The 18,737-nt window shown below is 38.6% G+C and overlaps 2 protein-coding genes across 2 annotated transcripts; one reads left to right on the forward strand and one right to left on the reverse strand.

Annotated features, from left to right (window-relative positions):
* The first annotated feature begins 7,935 nt into the window (after window positions 1-7,935).
* Window positions 7,936-9,499, forward strand: LOC120714379 (transcription factor HES-5-like). The gene is made up of 2 exons (XM_040000562.1): window positions 7,936-8,369; window positions 8,496-9,499. The coding sequence occupies exons 1-2, from the start codon at window positions 8,307-8,309 to the stop codon at window positions 8,814-8,816; spliced, it is 384 nt and encodes a 127-aa protein (XP_039856496.1). The 5' UTR covers window positions 7,936-8,306; the 3' UTR covers window positions 8,817-9,499.
* A 5,215-nt stretch (window positions 9,500-14,714) lies between these two features.
* On the reverse strand, window positions 14,715-17,168 carry LOC120717365 (transcription factor HES-5-like). Its single transcript, XM_040005304.1, has 2 exons — window positions 15,903-17,168; window positions 14,715-15,786 (listed from the first exon to the last, which is right to left on the reverse strand). The coding sequence occupies exons 1-2, from the start codon at window positions 16,008-16,010 to the stop codon at window positions 15,370-15,372; spliced, it is 525 nt and encodes a 174-aa protein (XP_039861238.1). The 5' UTR covers window positions 16,011-17,168; the 3' UTR covers window positions 14,715-15,369.
* Window positions 17,169-18,737: the final 1,569 nt, after the last annotated feature.

The raw sequence follows: 18,737 nt of genomic DNA on the forward strand, positions 1-18,737 counted from the left end.
ATGATAATGTTTGTCAACGGATATTTTCACAGCGACACACTGAAAATTAAGGATTTAGCTCTAGCTGTGTATAGTCTAATTCACAGAATAAAAAGCTCATTTCAACTCAAGCCTTCAGGAGTAGACAGAAACCTACCACACAGGACTCAGGCGCAAAGAAGTTATTTAAAACAGAAATACCTCAGCATAAAAACCACCAGGCCAAAGATTAGTGAAAGTATTCTTGTAGTATTGGTGACTTACTTAAGAAACCCTGTACAAGCATACTTTGGAAAAAAAAATACAAACTCCATGGTGTTAGAAACACAGTCCTAGCTTGTTAGCCAGCTAGCTACACAACTGAATTCATTGGTGACATTCTTACACCTGCATACAGTCAAATATTGCAAAGCTTACTTCTGCAGCACAGCAAGGAAGAGCTTGTGGTAAAACAAAAAGCTTTAGTCAACATAAACGTAAAAACTTGAGGGGACTGTTCTGAAACTTCTCCGAATAATTACCTCTTGTGAATTATGAATAGTTTGATATTAAATCTGCTCTCTTCTACTGGTTGTGCAAATAAACAGAATAAAGTTAAGGTTAATGACAACCAGACTTGTTCTGGAAATTACCCATTATGCCTTGTGGGCTTTTTGAAATTATGCAGAAACATATTATTGTTAGATTCAGCACTGAAAACAAACCTTTGAGTTATATGACAGAGGCTAACAAGGCTCTCCTCCTTTACAATCTCTGATATTTTCCTGGTTGAATTCAAAAATAGTTTTCTTGATAACAACTTCCATCAAAGACGATCAAATAATATAGTCTAATTGTTACACTTATAGAGATTTTATTTGTTAGCTGAATGTCTGTATGTTCATGCTGTGTAATAAAGTGTTCACCTAAATGTTGTGACCCAGATTTAGAGAGCAAACACAGAGACTTGTCATACTATATTTTCCTGTATAAAGAGCACATATACAGCTGTTTAACAGAAGGGATACTGTCCTGGGTCAGATACATATTTTAAGAGGTTTGTCACACTTTGGCCCAAAGAAAAACAATCCTCAAACTAATTTGGAAATGGGCACATGCCAATTTTCTGTTAAAGGAGGAAGTGTGGGAAAAATCCAGAATATCTAGTTATCTTTCCACCAGCAGTTTGCTGTTTCTCCAGAGGGAAATGGCACACTTGAGGAAACTGCTTGCTCACAGGAAACCTCCTACCCTCCCATCCATTTGGTGGCTGGTAATTATCAGTCATATTTATGCCTTAAAGTAGAAAATGTAGTGGCGGAAAACTGAAAGTAGGACCTGCAAAACATTTTTATTTTGCTTCTTATAGAGTTTTCAAACTAATTTTAAAAAATTTCAAGCTGTCAGAGCCATCCAATGGGATCTTTTCCCTCCAGATGGCTGATGATGTAATGCTGTCTTTCTTCAACAACACACAGGCAGCATCTGTCACTGAAATCCCTTTGTGGTTCATTGAACACAACACAGAGAGTCCGTGTGGGAAACTTAGATCAACTTGCTACTCACACTGGATATATGGCATGTGTGAAAAGACACAAAGGACACCAGTAAGTTTATTGCACTGAATAATTTAAACTAAAACAATGGGAACAACACTCAGCTTACTAATGGTGCAGTTGCAAAAAATATGTTTAGTAATACTATAAACCAGCCCAGGTCTAAGCACTTTGGCCTTCCTTTAATATTCATTACATAAATGTGCACGATAGACGTTCTATACACTGGAAGCCTATGTGAACTTATAATGATGGAGCCAAGTCTAATTATTTTTTCTTTCTCTGTTCAAGCATGACTTTTAAAAGGAGTTTATGGGAAAGGAGTGTGCCATTTTTCTGTACTTACAGGGTAAGAAGAGGAAATATTGTTTGTTTTTCCAAAAAGATTAGAGAAAGAAATTTTGCACTTAAAATTACTAATTCTGTACTAAACATTTTACAGCATAATCTGAGTTACCTTGCCTGCAAAACACACAGAATTTAGGCACTATTTAAATTGGCTTGAAATATAATTACTTCTTCTTTCCTCTAAAACAAAATTACTTATGCACCACCTAAAATTACTTCTACATATTTCAAATTACATACAGACTACTTAAATTTACTTAAAGCATAATTAATTCCTTATTTCCTGTAAAAACGTGGCTCGTTACCCCCTTATTCTAGTGTACGTCCTCTACCTATTTGCAGGTAAATATAATTACTTTGTAATTTGACATAAAATATGCTAAAATTTCACTTAATTACAAGTACACCCTTAGTTGTGGGACATGTTAAAAAGTGCCACCAACTCATACATTAAAAGTTTGTCATTCCCCACTCATGCAATGGGATCATGAGTGTTAGCTTAGTCAAAGTTATTGATCCGAGCATCAGGCAGCAGATCTGCTCACTGTAAGGTCACCACTTTCCCTGATTCACATAATAAGTACCTCTCCATCTCCCTCCAGGTCTCCTCCTCTGGGACTTAATATCACCCAGGCACACAGGACTAAGATGCTGGCTCCACATGCTTTATTGTGTCAGAGAGCCCGCTGATTGGTTCAGACTGTGGGAAATCTCAGCCAGACTTAAACCCACACATTCATATGGAGATGGTGAAGTATAAATAAGAGGGATGAAGCCAGCAGAGATCAGAACACAGATCTCCACAGAGATCTCTGCAGGACATAAAACCAGGAATGGCGCCTAGAATCACTGCAGCAATGACCAATCCCCAGGAACATCAGACTCTGGCTCACAAGGTAAACTGAAGATTTTATTTGAACCAGTTTTGATATTGATTATAGGCACTTGCATTTTTTAAATTTTAACAAGTTTATTAACTACTTTGTTCTTCATTCTGCAGCTCAGAAAACCTCAGATGATTACGCATAGAGCAAATCAATAGCTGCACCGAGTCCAAGTCTCTCCTTGGTCCAGAGTTCCTCAAACAGCAATGTGAGAAGGCAAACATCCTGGAAATGAGAATTTGTTTCCTGATGCAGCTATAGCAGCAGAGAGGCCTACTGACTGGCTTCAAGAAGATGCAGTTTTCCTCTGAGAAGAACTCTCAAGAGGTTGAGTTCCCTCATCTGAACTCCACAGTCCAGACAAGTGTCCAGTCAACAGCGCCCTCTGGGGGTGTGGTAGACACCTACAGACTGGAGTTAATAGATGAGCTAAAAAGGCCACATTGATCAAACATGATAGGACTGAATTCTTTGAAATTCAAGGAACTTCTTCTTCTGTATGCTCAGAAGGCTTTACTTTGTGTGTTCTTGTGTGTGTGTGCAAGACGACATTTCCTGGGGAAATGACGGCAACAGTACCTTTCGTGTTAAGGAAGAAAACATCTTGTCATGTATGTAACATGAATGAAATCTGAAATATTCTTTATCCGTACTGTACATGTTATAGTAGCTTTCATTACCTTTTGGTTATGATATTTGTGACTTAAGTGTCCTCTTTAAGGACAGATTGTAATAAGTGACTTAACAAAAATGTAATAATGATTCAAAGCTGATCTGTTATAGGATCCACATGTTTACGAGGTTTTTTTCTAAAAGGTTTTCTTACTGTCACAGTTTTCTTGATCCTTATTGTGGGTTAAAAATGTGATAGTGATATTTGCTCCTCTTGATCAATATTGACCTGTAAGGTCAGTTTTTGCTTAGTGAGGTTTTTAATTAATATTTTTGTGTTATTTCAAATTAATTTGTCAAAGACACTGAGTACTGTAACTGCTGTAAACTTTGTCTTTCATAAAGACAGCTCTTTCTGATTATAGCTTTTCTTGTCGAAATCCACAAGTTGCTGTTGTGATGTATCATCACTTCCTGTTGGAGCTTTTATCATTGTTGAATAAACGGACTGCCTGCTGAAAACAATGTCTACTCATTATTTTATGTCATCACTAACATCTTTATAAAGATCAAAGACAAATGTTCTTCTATTTCTTAACTGTTAAGTTGACTGTAAATGCCTGTAAAAAGTGTTGTTGCTGTTGTAGCCAAACATACATGTTTAGTGCAAAACAAAGCACTTTTATGTGATTATTAGGAGTGTTATTAATATAATTTTACTCTGTTTGATTATAGTAAGTCATGTCATCAAACCAAATAAAATTCAAACACATGTTGTGCATATCTATTTATATCACCTTTAGGTGAATAAGAAGTTTAAGGTTTTTGGAGTCTGGATTCACGTGACACTCTGATGTGACACTCAATAAGGCACACTTCTATTGCTCTTCCATGGAAAGCAGTCAAAGGACAGAGTGTGGGAAACCAGAAGAAGCTGACTCACAGACCCCCAGGGCAACAATAGATCAAGACCATTGCCCTGAAGGGACAGAGGATAAATGGGAGCATGACTTCAAAAACTGATGTTTTTAACTGTTATATTGGCTATTCCTCTTTTACCCAAAGTAGGATCACCATATCACTGTCTTGCACTACAACTACAAATTTTATAATAAGGTGTAAAACATATTTCATATGTAAAGTAGGAACAATGATGTGATGTAAAACAAAATTTGAAGACAAAACATCTTTAAAGTGTATGCAATTTTTAACAGAAGGGACAATTCAAGAATATTTGTATATTTTAAGAGATTTACCACTCATTGGACAAAAAAAGAATCAAGAATAAAGGAGGAAGCGTGGGAAAATTTTGGAGAACAGTGTTGACTGTAAATGACTATCACTCCACTAGCAGTTTAATAATTCTCCAGAGGGATTTGGCACACTTCGGGAAATTTTTCCCTCCCGGAAAACTTCCCACCCTCACAGCTGAAACTACAGTCAATTATCAATCGTGATTGTAAATTTAAGTAGGACAGGCCAAAATATTTTGATCTTACTCTTGGTGGATTTTACAGTGTAATTGTAAGTTTAACTATCTGTCACAGCCATCCAATGGGATCTTTTCCCTCCAGATGGTTGGTGATGTAATGCTGTCTTTCTTTGACAACACACAGGCAGCATCTGTCACAGACGTCCCTTTGTAGCTCATTGAACACAGCACAGAGAGTCAGTGTGGGATACTGAAATCAACTTGCTACTCCCACTGACTTTACAGCATGTGTCAAAAGGACAGCAGAATGGTTCAGCAGTAATTTTAATAAAATCAATAGGCACAACACTTATAATGGTTTATTAAAAGATTAGGTTGTAATAAATTGAATATTTGATTAAATTTTCCATTAAAATTACACCAATTTATATATATATATATATATATATATATATATATATATATATATATATATATATATATATATTAGGGGTGCAACGATACTCGTATTGATATTGAACCGTTTGATACAGTGCTTTCGGTTCGGTACCCATATGTATGAACAATACAAAATAAATTTTTAATTTATTTTATCAACTTTCCTTCTGACGATGCTGTCTGTGTTGAGCGCTCAGTGGATCTGCGCTTGACAATGCAGCCTAGGCGGAGTAGTCGAACGCAGATTCACTGAGCGCAGGGCAAGCTAGCGAGACAGAAGTTAAGCTCTCCTTGCAACATGGCAAATTGAACCTCCCCCACCCTCATTCAGATCTGGCGTTTGGAACTATTTTGGTTTTCATGTGACATATTACCCTGAAGGTAAGCGTGTCATGGACTAAAGTAACACAGTATGTTGGATGTGCCACGCAATGCTCAATTACATGGGTGGGAGCTAGTGTGTTAGCACAGTTAGCTCGTTAACGTGTTGGCCGTCCAGCCCCATGCACAGGCCATCCGTGGTAGCTTGTTAACGGAGATTTGCCATGTTGTGGCGTTAACGTCATTTCAACGAGATTTACGCTGACAGCACTAGTGGGAACACAACAAATATGACTGCACATTTACACTGACATCATCCTAGTGCAAAGACAAGTGGAAGCAGACAAAAACAACAAGCACGCATGCTACAAACTTTACCCGAGTCATTTAGACAGCCGTTAGCACATGATTCTCCTTATGGGGACCTGATATGTTTAATATGCTGCTGAGAATATAGCCCAGAAGAAGCGTATAGTATAGCTTTTATTTTGGAAAGAGCCATTTCTCTGTAATAAACTCTCTTTTCCAAAGATGAGTGATTCCTCAATCAGATACAGGGCTCGCAAAATCGCCTGCCCGAAGTTGGGCTACCAAAATCTATCTCTGCCCTGCCCATCGGGCTATCGTAGGAAGGAAAAATATATGTCAATGCTTTTGCATTCTTTCGGAAATGTAGCTGGGTAATTATGTCATTGGCATCGGTGAGCCACTGCCAATATGTGACATATTGAAATCGCGTTTGAATTTGCGCTTGCTTTTTGCTTTCACTTTGCAATCCCGCAAACTGTGTATAGAGAGCGACAGCACTGATTGGTGAGTGATGATAATTTGCGCACCAATTCCTCTGACATTGTCTTATCAATCGTTATCTTACTATGCAAACATGACAAGTGAAATCTCCCGCAGCAAGCTTAAACATGTGAGAGGTTGATCGCGCAGAGAATCGCTGAGCGTTATGTGAGTGCGTGTGTAAAAGCAGCGGGATATATATTGTAGCGGGTCAGGGCTGTTCGGGGTTCTGTTTGTACAGTTATGTTTTGTTTATGTTGCCATAGTGACGGGTGACGCCCTCTCGCTGCGACGGTGTGTCCTTCCGGGGTCAGAGGGCGCCCTGTGTGTTGTTGTTGTTGCTGTGGCACTGAGCAGTTAGCTAGCGGCAGTGTTCTTCTGCAGATGTCAATAAACGGCTGTGCTCCCTGGCTAGCTCACGGGAAGCAAGACCAAACGATACCTCCGTCTCCTCCTTGTCTGAGCTCGCCACATTGGTGTCAGAAGTGGGATGATGGTGGCACCCCATGTTCTGACCCGAGTGACTTTTCCCCCTCCGGTCGTGACCGGCCGGTGCGCCAAAAGAAGGCACCTGGACATTTGCAGGACTTTGTGTGGGGTAATGGGGTCGTTGGGGACGACTGACCCCTTAGGTGGGGGCTATGTAGCGGGTCAGGGCTGTTCGGGGTTCTGTTTGTACAGTTATGTTTTGTGGTATGTTGCCTTAGTGACGGGTGACGCCCTCTCGCTGCGACGGTGTGTCCTTCCGGGGTCAGAGGGCGCCCTGTGTGTTGTTGTTGTTGTGGCTGTGCGGTTGCTGCGCTGAGCAGTTAGCTAGCGGCAGTGTTCTTCTGCAGATGTCAATAAACGGCTGTGCTCCCTGGCTAGCTCACGGGAAGCAAGACCAAACGATACCTCCGTCTCCTCCTTGTCTGAGCTCGCCACAATATTTTAGTTCTGCTGAGCCAAATAAGACAGGTCAGGGTGAAGAAGTGACAGCCAAAGAAAAGCTTACCACAAAACGGAAAAGTTATGACAAATCAGACTATAAGGCAAAAAGAAAGTGCAGCTTTATGGTTTCATGGACAAAAGAATTTCTGTGGCTGCGATATGACAAGCGAAATAACCAGGGCTGCACATAAGTGGTCCGCAGGTGCGCATTCGCTGTCAAAATAAAAAACGGGCACAAGATAAGAAGTTGCAACGCGTGTTTGCATACATAAGATTTTCAGGAGGAGGACAGACATTTGTTTAGAACTCTTAAAGATGTCGAAGAAGCAATTACTGTGATGTTCCTCCACCTCCAAAGAAATGTCAGAAGGAGTCCGAACCACAAAAGAAGCACGTATTCTCGGAAAAGTGGTTGCAGGAGGTGAGCTGGCTTCAAACAAATGATGTGTGCCGGAATGTGCCGTGAAAATTTAATAAATGACAAATTAAAAAGGCATGAACATTTTTTTTGTATCGAAAAAATATCGAACCGTGACACCAAAGTATCGAACCGAACCGTGAATTTTGTGTATTGTTGCACCCCTAATATATATATATATATATATATATATATATATATATATATATATATATATATATATATATATATATATATATATAATTCCCCCATAGGTGAAAATTCCCCAACGGGATGATAAGCGTGCGCTTAGTCAAAGTTATAGATCCCAGCATCAGGCCTCCCTGGGAGGTCACCACTTTCCCTGATTCACATAGAACTCTGAACCTATCTCTCCCTCTCCCTCCAGTCCTCCAGCTGTTTCCCTGAAACCTATTATCCCCTGGGCATACTGGAGCATGTTGCTGGCTCCACATGCCTTATTGTTTGACAGAGCCCGCTGATTGGTTTAGACTGTGGGAAACCTGAATCAGAGTAAGACCCACACATTCATATGGAGATGCTGTAGTATAAATAGGAGGGATGAAGCCAGCAGAGATCGGTGCTATCTACAGAGACTTCTAGAGCACAGAAATCCAAGCATGGTGCCTAAAGTCACTGCAGCAATGACCAGTACCCCAGAGCATCTGACACTGACTCACAAGGTAAGTGGAACATAGAATTTACATAATATTCACAGCATGCCAGTAATCATGAAAGCTTGTGTTCTGTTAAGGCTAACTTCATCCTCCCAAATGATGTTATTAATGACTTTGTTCTTTTTTCTGCAGCTCAGAAAGCCTCTGGTGGAGAAGTTACGCAGAGAGCGAATCAACACCTGCATTGAGCAGCTCAAGTCTCTCCTGGGTCCAGAGTTCCTCAAACAGCAGCCAGACTCCAACCTGGAGAAGGCAGACATCCTGGAGATGACCGTTTGCTTCCTGACACAGCTACAGCTGCAGAACCAGCAGCAGAGAAACCTGCTGAACAGCTTCAGCAAGCTGCAGACAGCTTCTGATGAAAATCTGAGAGAGGATGACCTCTTTCCTCTGAGTTCCACAGTCCAGACAAGCACCACGAAAGACAACAGCGCCCTGTGGAGGCCGTGGTAGAGACTCACATAAAGTAGTCCCTAATACAATGGTTTAAAAGACCATATTGGTCAAAGATTACTGGACTGAATTCCTTGAAATTCTTTGTACTTTTTCTTCTGTAGTTACAGAAGTCTTTACTTTGTGTGCTTAATGTGTAATTTCCTGGTAAATGACACCAGTACTGTTTTTCATGTTAAGAAAGAAAACATCTTGCCATGCATGTTGCATGAATCAAATTGATTGCATCAACAATGATTATTATTTCTCAACATGCTACAAGCATAGGTTCTCTATAATGTTATAGTAACATTATCTTTTAAAAAATATTGATCATTTGATAAGAAGCTTTAGCTGTTCTTCATCCAAAGTGTGGCCATATGTAAATGTTTAAATAATTTTTGGGGGGTTAATATCACTCTGTCACAGTTTTAGTGACTATTATCTGTTTGTAAATGAACATTTTTATGTAGATGTTATTATTACATTGTGATTAGAACCTTTGATCTGTTTTAAGGTCACTTTTTATTTTGTTTAGTAATTTGGCATTTTGTCTTTCATAAAGACAGCTGTTCCTTTACTCGCTTTGAGTACAGTGTTTCTTGTAGTCATTTACAAGTTATTGCTGTGATGTATCATCACCTGCTGTTTGAAGATTTATACTTTATGCGCCTCACTTTGTCTCATTGAATAAACAAACACTGCCAGATGGAAACGATGTCTCCTGATATCTTTGGGTATTTTTTAAGGGCATTTGATCATTTTTGAGTAGAAGCTGAAGTTTCACTCTGCACGTTTAATCTAACTCTCTGCTTTCAAGACGCTTTATGGTCAACCTTTCAAAGAGAAGAAGCAGTTTCTGATAGGTTACAGCTTTTGGAACCTTTTGAATTCATTTTGAGATCTCTTTTACTTATTTGTAGTTTATATTTTTTATTTAAACGAGATACAGTTAACATGACAACTCAAAAGTCTACATCAAGAAACACCATCATTCCTATGGAGTAGATTCTATGCAAGGTTTTATGCTTGTAGCAAAGAAAAGTTAAGATAAAAAGCTCTTTTACAGTGTTTTGTTTTTTCAAAAAAGCTAAACTTTTGTTGTCCATGTGTCCATGTGAACTGTAGACTCAGGGTCTTGGTCTTAACTGAGAGGTGGGGCCCTCAGTCCGACAGGTGTGGTCTTCTGCTGCTGTAGCTCATTTTTTTTCAAGGTTTAACAAAGATGTTCTTCTGCATAACTTGGTAGTTATAATAATTGGTTTCCCCTCCTCTCAGCTCCTCTGAGGAACACAGATTAACACACAAGGGATCTGAGAGGTGCACAGAAGTGAGCTACACAATTTGCAGAAGGGGCAATTTGAGATAGGAGACTTAAAGGTACAGTAGTGGCAGAGGAGAATGTAGCATCTGATGGTATCCTGTAGGATGGCTTTGGAAGTGATGCTACATAAAACAGCGCTCACTTCAAGAAAAATAAGTGATGATAGAGGCAAAAATTAAACAGTGTAAGTTGAAGAACATTGTCCATAGTTTTTGTGGAATGAGTAAGTACAGGAAAGTATTCAAAGGTTAAGGCGATTAGGGACATAAATAGACATGGGAAGAACAAGTGAAGAGCGTGTGTTGACAAAATAGAAGGAGCACTTTGAGGAGCGGATGAATGAAGTAAATGAGAGAAAGAGAGAGGCAGAGAGATGGAGAACAGTTAGTGAAGAGGAAAGTTCAGAGAATTAATAAGGAGGAAATGAAGGCAGCTAAAAAAAAGTATGGAAATTGAAAAGCCGGTTGGTCCAGATGACTGGATGCCTGGAGAATGGAGAAGAAGTGTACTGGTACAAATTTTCAAGGACAAAGTGAAAAAAAGGTTAAAACGAAGATTAAACCAAGGTTAAAAGCAAAGGAGAGCAGCAGAGATGATTCATGTGGATTCATTCATGTGGAGAAAGAGCACCGCAGATACAGTATAATGCTTGCTTTGTGAGTGCTGGGGTTGCACTGTCTTTGTGGATCTAGAGAAAGCATATGATAGGAAGCCAAGAGAGGAACTACAAATGAGGAAGTAGTTGTAGCATATATTTGAGGCTGGTGAAGGACATTTATGAGGACATGAAGACAGAGATGTAGAATGCAGCAGGTGAGAGAAAAAGGTTCAAGATGGGGATGGGATTACATCAGGGATCAGCTCTGAACCCCTTCTTGTTTGCAGTGGTGATGGACAGGTTGACAGACGAGGTCAGGCAGGAGTCTCCCAAGTGGCCACATGAGAAACTGGGACTGTTTTGGAGGCTCCCACCAATAAGTTTATAAAGAGATTAAATTAATATTGAGCAGAGCTGAGTTCATCTTATTGGGGTGGCCCTCCAGAGTCCTATTAGACAAAGTATAAAAGTTAAACTTTTATACTTTGTCTAACTTTACCTTCACACAACCAATATATAAATGCCATGAAATGTGGAGGGACCCATTCGATAGTTCTGTCAACTGGGCTCCTTCTATCTTTCAGGTACTGGGGTACTGCATGTCTACTTTTTGGTACTTTTTCTTTTTTCTTTTTTTTTTTGATAAATAGCAAGCGTATTATTCTGTCAGTATTGAGCAAAATCGCTTCCAGCACTTTGTTGAAATAACATGTAAATAGATAGATAGTTACCCTGAGAAGGTATACCTAGTAAAGTATCTGGCGAGAGTATCCACGTGGGCACACCAACTAGTTAAAAATCAGTAGCCACTTTCAGTCTTACAATACTACTATTGTAGTCTGTCAAAAGAACATTTTACTATAAAACCTTTGAGAAATGTCTGTTTTCTGTTTCTGTAATGACTGATGTAATGTCTTTTTATCTTTATGTTGTGCTTTTAAATGCAGTGAGCACCCTAAAAAAATGCAAAACTGACATATAACCAGGCTCAAGTGGGTATACATTCTCTGCTTATCTCCTCTCCATCTGTTTGTGCTGTCTGTGTAGGGGCTCAGGTTTCTCATTTCCCTGCCTCTGAGCCCCCCACAGCTCCATGCACAAGGCCGAACGTGCCCCAGTCACACGCCCTCCTCTTTCTCTGCTGCTGGGAGCCACAGCGACACACGGCTTCCCACACTTCTGTATGCAGCCTGCTCAGCAGCACACACAATAGAAGTGTGTCTGCTCTAACAAAGCCTCGGGACCGTTCTCAGGCAGGGAAAGCACAGAGGCCCACTTCACAACCATCTGGTTTTGCTATAACTGGCTGCTGAGAAAAAGAGACTGAGAAAATATTAAACATTAAAAATATTAATAATGCTTTTACCTCATTTTGAAAGTTATTTAATATTATTCATTTGAGTTGTCTTTTTTATCATTAGAAATAATTAAAGACAGAAACAGTGGTGCTATTTGAGAATAAAAAGCCACGTATTTAAAAAATGTTGTAGTGAGTATTTGCTGTTGCAGTTGAGATGTTAATAATATGTTAGTAATGAGTTTTATCATCCACGCAGCACATTTTACAGTCTTTTTAGTGTCGATCAGATTAGTGTCGTTGAAGTGTCTGTCCTATGTCCCATCATGGTCCATGTGCATAGTCTAAGCTTCACAGAAGGAAACAAAATTTTCCCGTGTCCACTTCAGGAAGAGCATTTTCCCACTGATCTCTCTTATGTATGGCATACAGATAAAGCATCCCACCTGTTCTCTATGACAGCCATTAAATGTGCTCTATTGTCCTGAGCTCTGAGGCCCCTGATTGGCCAGAAAGCAGTGAAAGCGCAAGATGAGCAGCATAAATAAGGAGCAGGCACACAGAAGTAAACAGAGACGTCGTCTGAACCTTTGCAAGCAAGACCAGAACTTCCCACAAGAAAAAACAGACCTCGTCATGGCTCTCTACGCAGATCTCACTCTTCAAGACACCATGAAGGAGCAACTGTTTAGGTGAGCTGAAGTTCTGTTTCTCTATTCCTAGTACGAGCTGTTCACTAGAAATGTACTTTTCACCAAAAGGACAAATATGTTAACATTGTTGTGACTTTTCTTTCAGATGTAAACTTCACATGCTGGAGAAGAAATGCAGCACCGGAGTGGAGAAGCTGAAGGCTCTGATTGCAGAACATCTGCAGAATGGTCTCCCTCTCTCAGACTTACTGGAGAAAACAAAGTCATTGCTCACGTTAAGAAAAGCCCTGCTGACACACAACGGCTACTCCAAATATTCAAGGGACATTTTACGCCTGTTTCCCGATGCAGAGGATGACGTGGCTCCGCTGTGCTTTTAAGAACAAAACACGAACTACAAAAAGTCATCGAAACTGGATTCAAACCACTGCATTTTTAATGGCAGTGATGCAAGCTGGATCTCTGTGTTAAAAATCTACTGACTGTTAAAAGATGCATTATTTGCATTACGACAAGGAGACTCTCAAGGGCACCTGCGGCACATTTCAACCATTTTACTGAGTATTTCTTTTTTTTAAAAGGAAACATTTATTTTAGCTCATACGATATGATTTCAGTCTAGCTTTAACAGGAGCCTGTGAAAGATAACTGAATTCAGGGTCAAAAGTGGTTGTTGACTGTGCAGAAGATGTGTTTTGCTGCTATTTGTGGGATTTATGTTTCTTGTGGTTGTCAGATTTTTATGTGAAGGCCACAGAAGAAAAATCCAGCCTCGAAACTATGCAACAATTAGTTGTTGTTTGTGTAATTACTATTTTTTTTTTCACCAGAATTTTAGCGGTATAATTTTTACATTTTATACCAACAGTAACACTGTGTGATTATATTTTTGCATATGTATTTCGCTGCCTTGTTTCAAGGTATATTTGATAAAATCCCTTAATACAAACCTTTCTTTTGAAAGGAGATTCATCTCTGTTTATGCTGTGTATGCATATTTTGTTTATTCATCAGTTTCGTTTTTATTCATCCAAAGTGGATTTTAATTTGTTTTTATGGTTTTTTTTTTTTTTTGCATATTTCAAGAAAAATAAATATCTGAAGATCAAATTCTTGTCATGTGACTTTATTTGAATTAATTTGGGAGAATCAAACTATTTAAATATTTTGTGTTGATTCAAGAAACTTTATTATAAATTTATTAAATGTATTATATTTTCACACTCCCTTGAGTGGAAATTTTAAACACCATGTTTCATGAGAAAGGCTTGATCAGTGTGAAAAGATGCTAATCGTAGACTATGATAATGTCTGAATTTGATGACATAGAGCAAGGGTTCCAATGGCAGCCCTTGACAACCATTCGTGTGTGACTGACAGGCACATCCAGAAAGGAATGTAGTGCTATGCATTTCCTTTATCCACTTTATTTCATGCTATGATATAGCAGCTTGGAATGAGACAAAAAGAGATTTTCATTCATTTCTTCGATTTTAGCTCCTCTGTCCTGGTCATTATAGCAGACCTCACCTTCTTAGCACTGACAAATATTGTGGTTATCATGGAAAAAAAAAACACAAGCCAGCACAACAACTTGTGTGCAGTTTTCTTGTGCAATTCTCAGTAACATGCTGACTCCCTAAATAGACACTCAGTCATCAGAGCACTGGGAGCATCTGATCTACAGTATCATACTTTAACAGGAGGACAGGACTTTAACACTGCTGTTAAGCCATCATTCAAACACTAAATTTGCTTGTGAAAAAGTGCTGCTAATCCCATCAGCATATGCAGTAGCTATATGTCATGCTGTTTTATATAACACCACATTTTAGAATGATGAAATATGGTGTAAGCTATTAGCTCAAAAGAGAAGAGTTTTACCAGCATCTGTCTGTCTGTTCTACGGTCCGTCACATCTTTATGTGAACCTAACAAAAGCAGTCATAGTCAAGTGAGAAATAAGCAGTTTTGCCAAAAGATGTTAAAACATTTTTCTCAGTAAACAGCAGGTAAAGTTACCCTGTTGTTTCAGATAACGTTGCCTATTAAAAAACACGTTGCTAAACATGCAGAGCAGATTTTCAGTTTTATATAATTTCCATGATTAAATAATCAAAATAAGTCAAGCAAAATGTGTTGTTTTTTCTGATTGCTTTATTGCGCATCACTTGGCTTGAAGAGATACATTCATTTTGAGATGTTTTACAAATAACAGCGCCTTCATTGAAGGTATGTGTGCTGTCACTCACAGAGTCAATAAGCAACACGTTTGTCTTGAAGGTTATCTGCTAAAAATGCAGACAGTTAACACATTTAAAGACCAGAAAGGACATTTCAATCAGTAAAATATGTGGATATCACATAAAATTTTACACATGTTCAACATGCATACATACATCACTGTCAGTGTAACCAACATTATATAGGAATTCAAACTGGGAATAATAACGTCTACTTCACAATGAATCGGAATGCGACTACTTTTGAAACACAAAATAACAGCCAACCCGTTGTCTGCAAATATTGCAGAAACACAGAATCTGACCTTTACAAAAGGCAATAATATAGATTAAAGGAAAATGCTGCACAGGCACCCTTCAAAATAAGACAATCCCAGAAACAAGTACAACTACAGGTACTTCTACGAAGATAGAGTTTTTACTTCCAAGCACACTTTTACACAAGTCCTTCCAAGGCTTCTACCAAGGTCTCCATAGAGCAGTGCTGACTGGACTTTTGTCTTTGATGATGCTCGTCTGGACTGTGGAGCTAGATAAGTTGGCCTCTCTCAGGTTCTTATTAGAAGAAGCATGCAGGTTGTTGACATGGTTCAGCAGTCTTCTCTGGGACTGAGTCTTCACCTCATCTTTGGACAGGAAATGGACCATTTCTTGGACACACCTGGAGTAGCCCTGATCGACTGTTGCAGAGTTCACAGCTTGACGCTGCTGCTGCAGTCGTCTCAGGAAGCAAACTGTCATCTCCAGGATGTCTGCCTTCTCCAGTTTGGAGTCTGGCTGCTGTTTCAGGAACTCTGGACCCAGCAGAGACTTGAGCTGCTCAATGCTGGTGTTAATTCGCTCTCTGCGTAACTTCTCCACCAGAGGCTTTCTGAGCTGCAGAAAGAAGAACAATAATATTACTAAACTTGTTCAGTGGCACAGTTTTTAACACAAAAAAAAAATCAGTTGGCTGTATGTGATATTAAAATATCTATGAGTCTCCAGTTTACCTTGTGGGTCAGAGTTGGATGCTCCTGAGAACCGGTCATTGTCGCAGTGACAGGTGCCATGGCTGGATCTCTGTGCTGTAGCGAGAATCTGATCTCTGCTGGCTTCATCCCTCCTATTTATACTCCCACATCTCCATATGAATGTGTGGGTCTTGGTCTGACTGGAGTTTCTCACAGTCTGAGCCAATCAGAGAGCTCAGCAAGACAATAAAGGATGCAAGACACTGAATGGTGTTATTGCCTTAAGGATAATGGTTAGATCTCAGGGGAACAGCTGGCGGGCTGGGGGGAGGTTGATGGAGAGAGACTCACACAGCTCTGTGTGGATCTGGGAAAGTGGTGACCCTGTAGAGAAAGCTGATCTGCTGCCTGATGCTGAGATCAATGACTTTGACTGAGCACACGCTCATCATAACAACAGAAAACACATCTGAAACAGTCATGAAAATATGTTAGGCTTAGACAACCACATATTTCTGCCTTATTTACAACAAACGTGTCACAATTAGGTGTCATTTTAACTTGACTAGAATGCATCAAAGTAATACTCTTGCTCTACAAGAGATATTTTTGTTGATAATGTTATCGCACAAAATACTATCGCAGATACAACAGAAACTTTCCTCAACACATCTCCCTATCAACAGCTGGATTAATGAGATTTTTAATAAAGTTTGATTATTGATACAACCTAAACTCATCAGACCACAACCAGCACACGATCAATTCATGAGTGAACACCCTTTATCCTATCAAAATCATTATCATCATCATCATCATCAAAAAAAAAAAAACTTAAGGAAAAAGAAATTAAGAAAGAAAGCCTGGAATGCAGAGAGACAATCTGAGTTCGAAGAAGGAGAAAAGGAGCCTTTGAATTTTTATTAATCCAAAACATGTCTGCATTCCTTATAGCAGTTTTACAAAAGCCTGGTAATGACGAGTCTTGATGGCTGGAATTTCCATTCACAGGCAATGAGACAAAACTCGTAAACTGACTCCATAATTAATGTGATGTGCAACCAGACACACTTCTTTTGTTCTTGAAAGCAGTAAATGGGGAGAGTGTGGGAAACCAGAGAAAACCCACTCACAGAGCCCCTGAAGGACAATAGAGGCAGGCCAGACAAAGATGTCTGTGAAGGGGGAGGAATTCTTTACCACTGAATTTAAACTTTTTACATAATTTACTCACTCAAGATGAGAAAATGTTAATTTAGAGTTCTTAATAATTATATTTTTTGTACAGATATTAAATATATTCTTTGAAAACTTTGGTTATGATTTGTGGTTTTGTTTAAATAAAATCTAAATTATTTTTTTGAATAAATTTTATTTTTAAATACAATTTAAATTAAAGAAAAGTGCCAAATTATCACACTGTTTTTAAATTACATTTTTATTTGTAGTTCTACATTGTTACCAATGACCAATTTTAAACTCCCGACAGCTACATCATTATAACAATGTGTATTACCTGGATACATTTTCATGACAAAAGAAAAAGTAAGTAATATAGTAACAGCTATAATAATGTACAATTAAAAAAAATAAAATAAGACAAGGCATACTTTATCTAGTCCAAAAATAGCAGCCAATACATTAAATAGCTCAATAAAATACAATATGACAAATCAAAAAAGTTTAATAAAGTTTAAAAAAGAGCCTAATTAACCTGAAAATAAAGTAGAATAAAATAAATGAAATATTTTAAAGTAAAAATATAAAATAAAAAAAGGAGAATGTCATATTTATTACATATTTTTCTTAATAAATACTTATAATGTCCTTATATGTCTGTGCAGGTATAGAAAGTAAATGCACATACATAAAATTTAAATATAAAATACACATCCAAATATACTTTGTTGACTAACAGTTAGGTTACATCCCTAATCAAAATATTTGTGTTTATACTCACTCTCCTAGCTTAATTACTGACAGTGTCTACACAACAAACTCTGCCCTCATGGGAGAGCCGGGAGCTGCTGGTGTGTAGATGAATTAGCATTTAACAAGGCACATGCCCATTGTTGAGTGAGAGCTCAGTCAATGAACAGAGTGTGGGAAAACTGTGAGAGAGCGAGTCACAGTTCAGTGTGATTAGCATCTTCAACCTCACCAGCACCTGACTATTCTCCAAAGGGGAATTGGCACACTTCAGAGGAAGATTTTCTTCACTGTTTATTCTCTTTTTCCTTGTATTTCTTTCTCTGCTGGTCTCTCTTTGGTGCCAATTCTGTAACTTTTGCCAGCTTCATTTCCACTCTGTGTGGTGGGTCATTATTTCAATCTAAACCTCTTTACTTTTTCCACTGATGGATGCCAAAATACCATGGCAATGTGGTCCTTTTTAAACAGGTTATAAAGGCTTTTTCTGCAAAGTACATTTTGACAAAGACTTTTTTTTTTTTAAATCAATGCCACAATATATAATTTGACTAACGATGGTGGGTAATAAATACAGAAAGGGACTCTAATAGCTAATATCTCAGGTGATATCTTATTTCCTGACTGTGAAAGTTAAACCAAACTTACATTATGTAAGTTTGGTTTAACTAATGCACTCTATTAAAACAAAAAAGGTAATAATCAAACTTCAGCATATGGCCTTGTGCTATGTCTCAGATTATTGCTTAATCTTAAAACACAAATCTGCCTTTCAATCCTGCTATTTTATTTTAACATCATGGGATTTTTAATGTGAAAGGTGCATATGGCGTGCTCTCACATGTGTGATGGGATGATCAGCGTGTGCTCAGTCAAAGTTATTGATCAAAGCATCAGGGGGAAGATCTCCTCTCTACAGGGTCACAACTTTCCCAGATTCATACA

This window comes from Simochromis diagramma, unplaced genomic scaffold (assembly GCF_900408965.1).
Source record: "Simochromis diagramma unplaced genomic scaffold, fSimDia1.1 OVJJ01000320.1, whole genome shotgun sequence".
NCBI classification, from domain to species: domain Eukaryota; kingdom Metazoa; phylum Chordata; class Actinopteri; order Cichliformes; family Cichlidae; genus Simochromis; species Simochromis diagramma.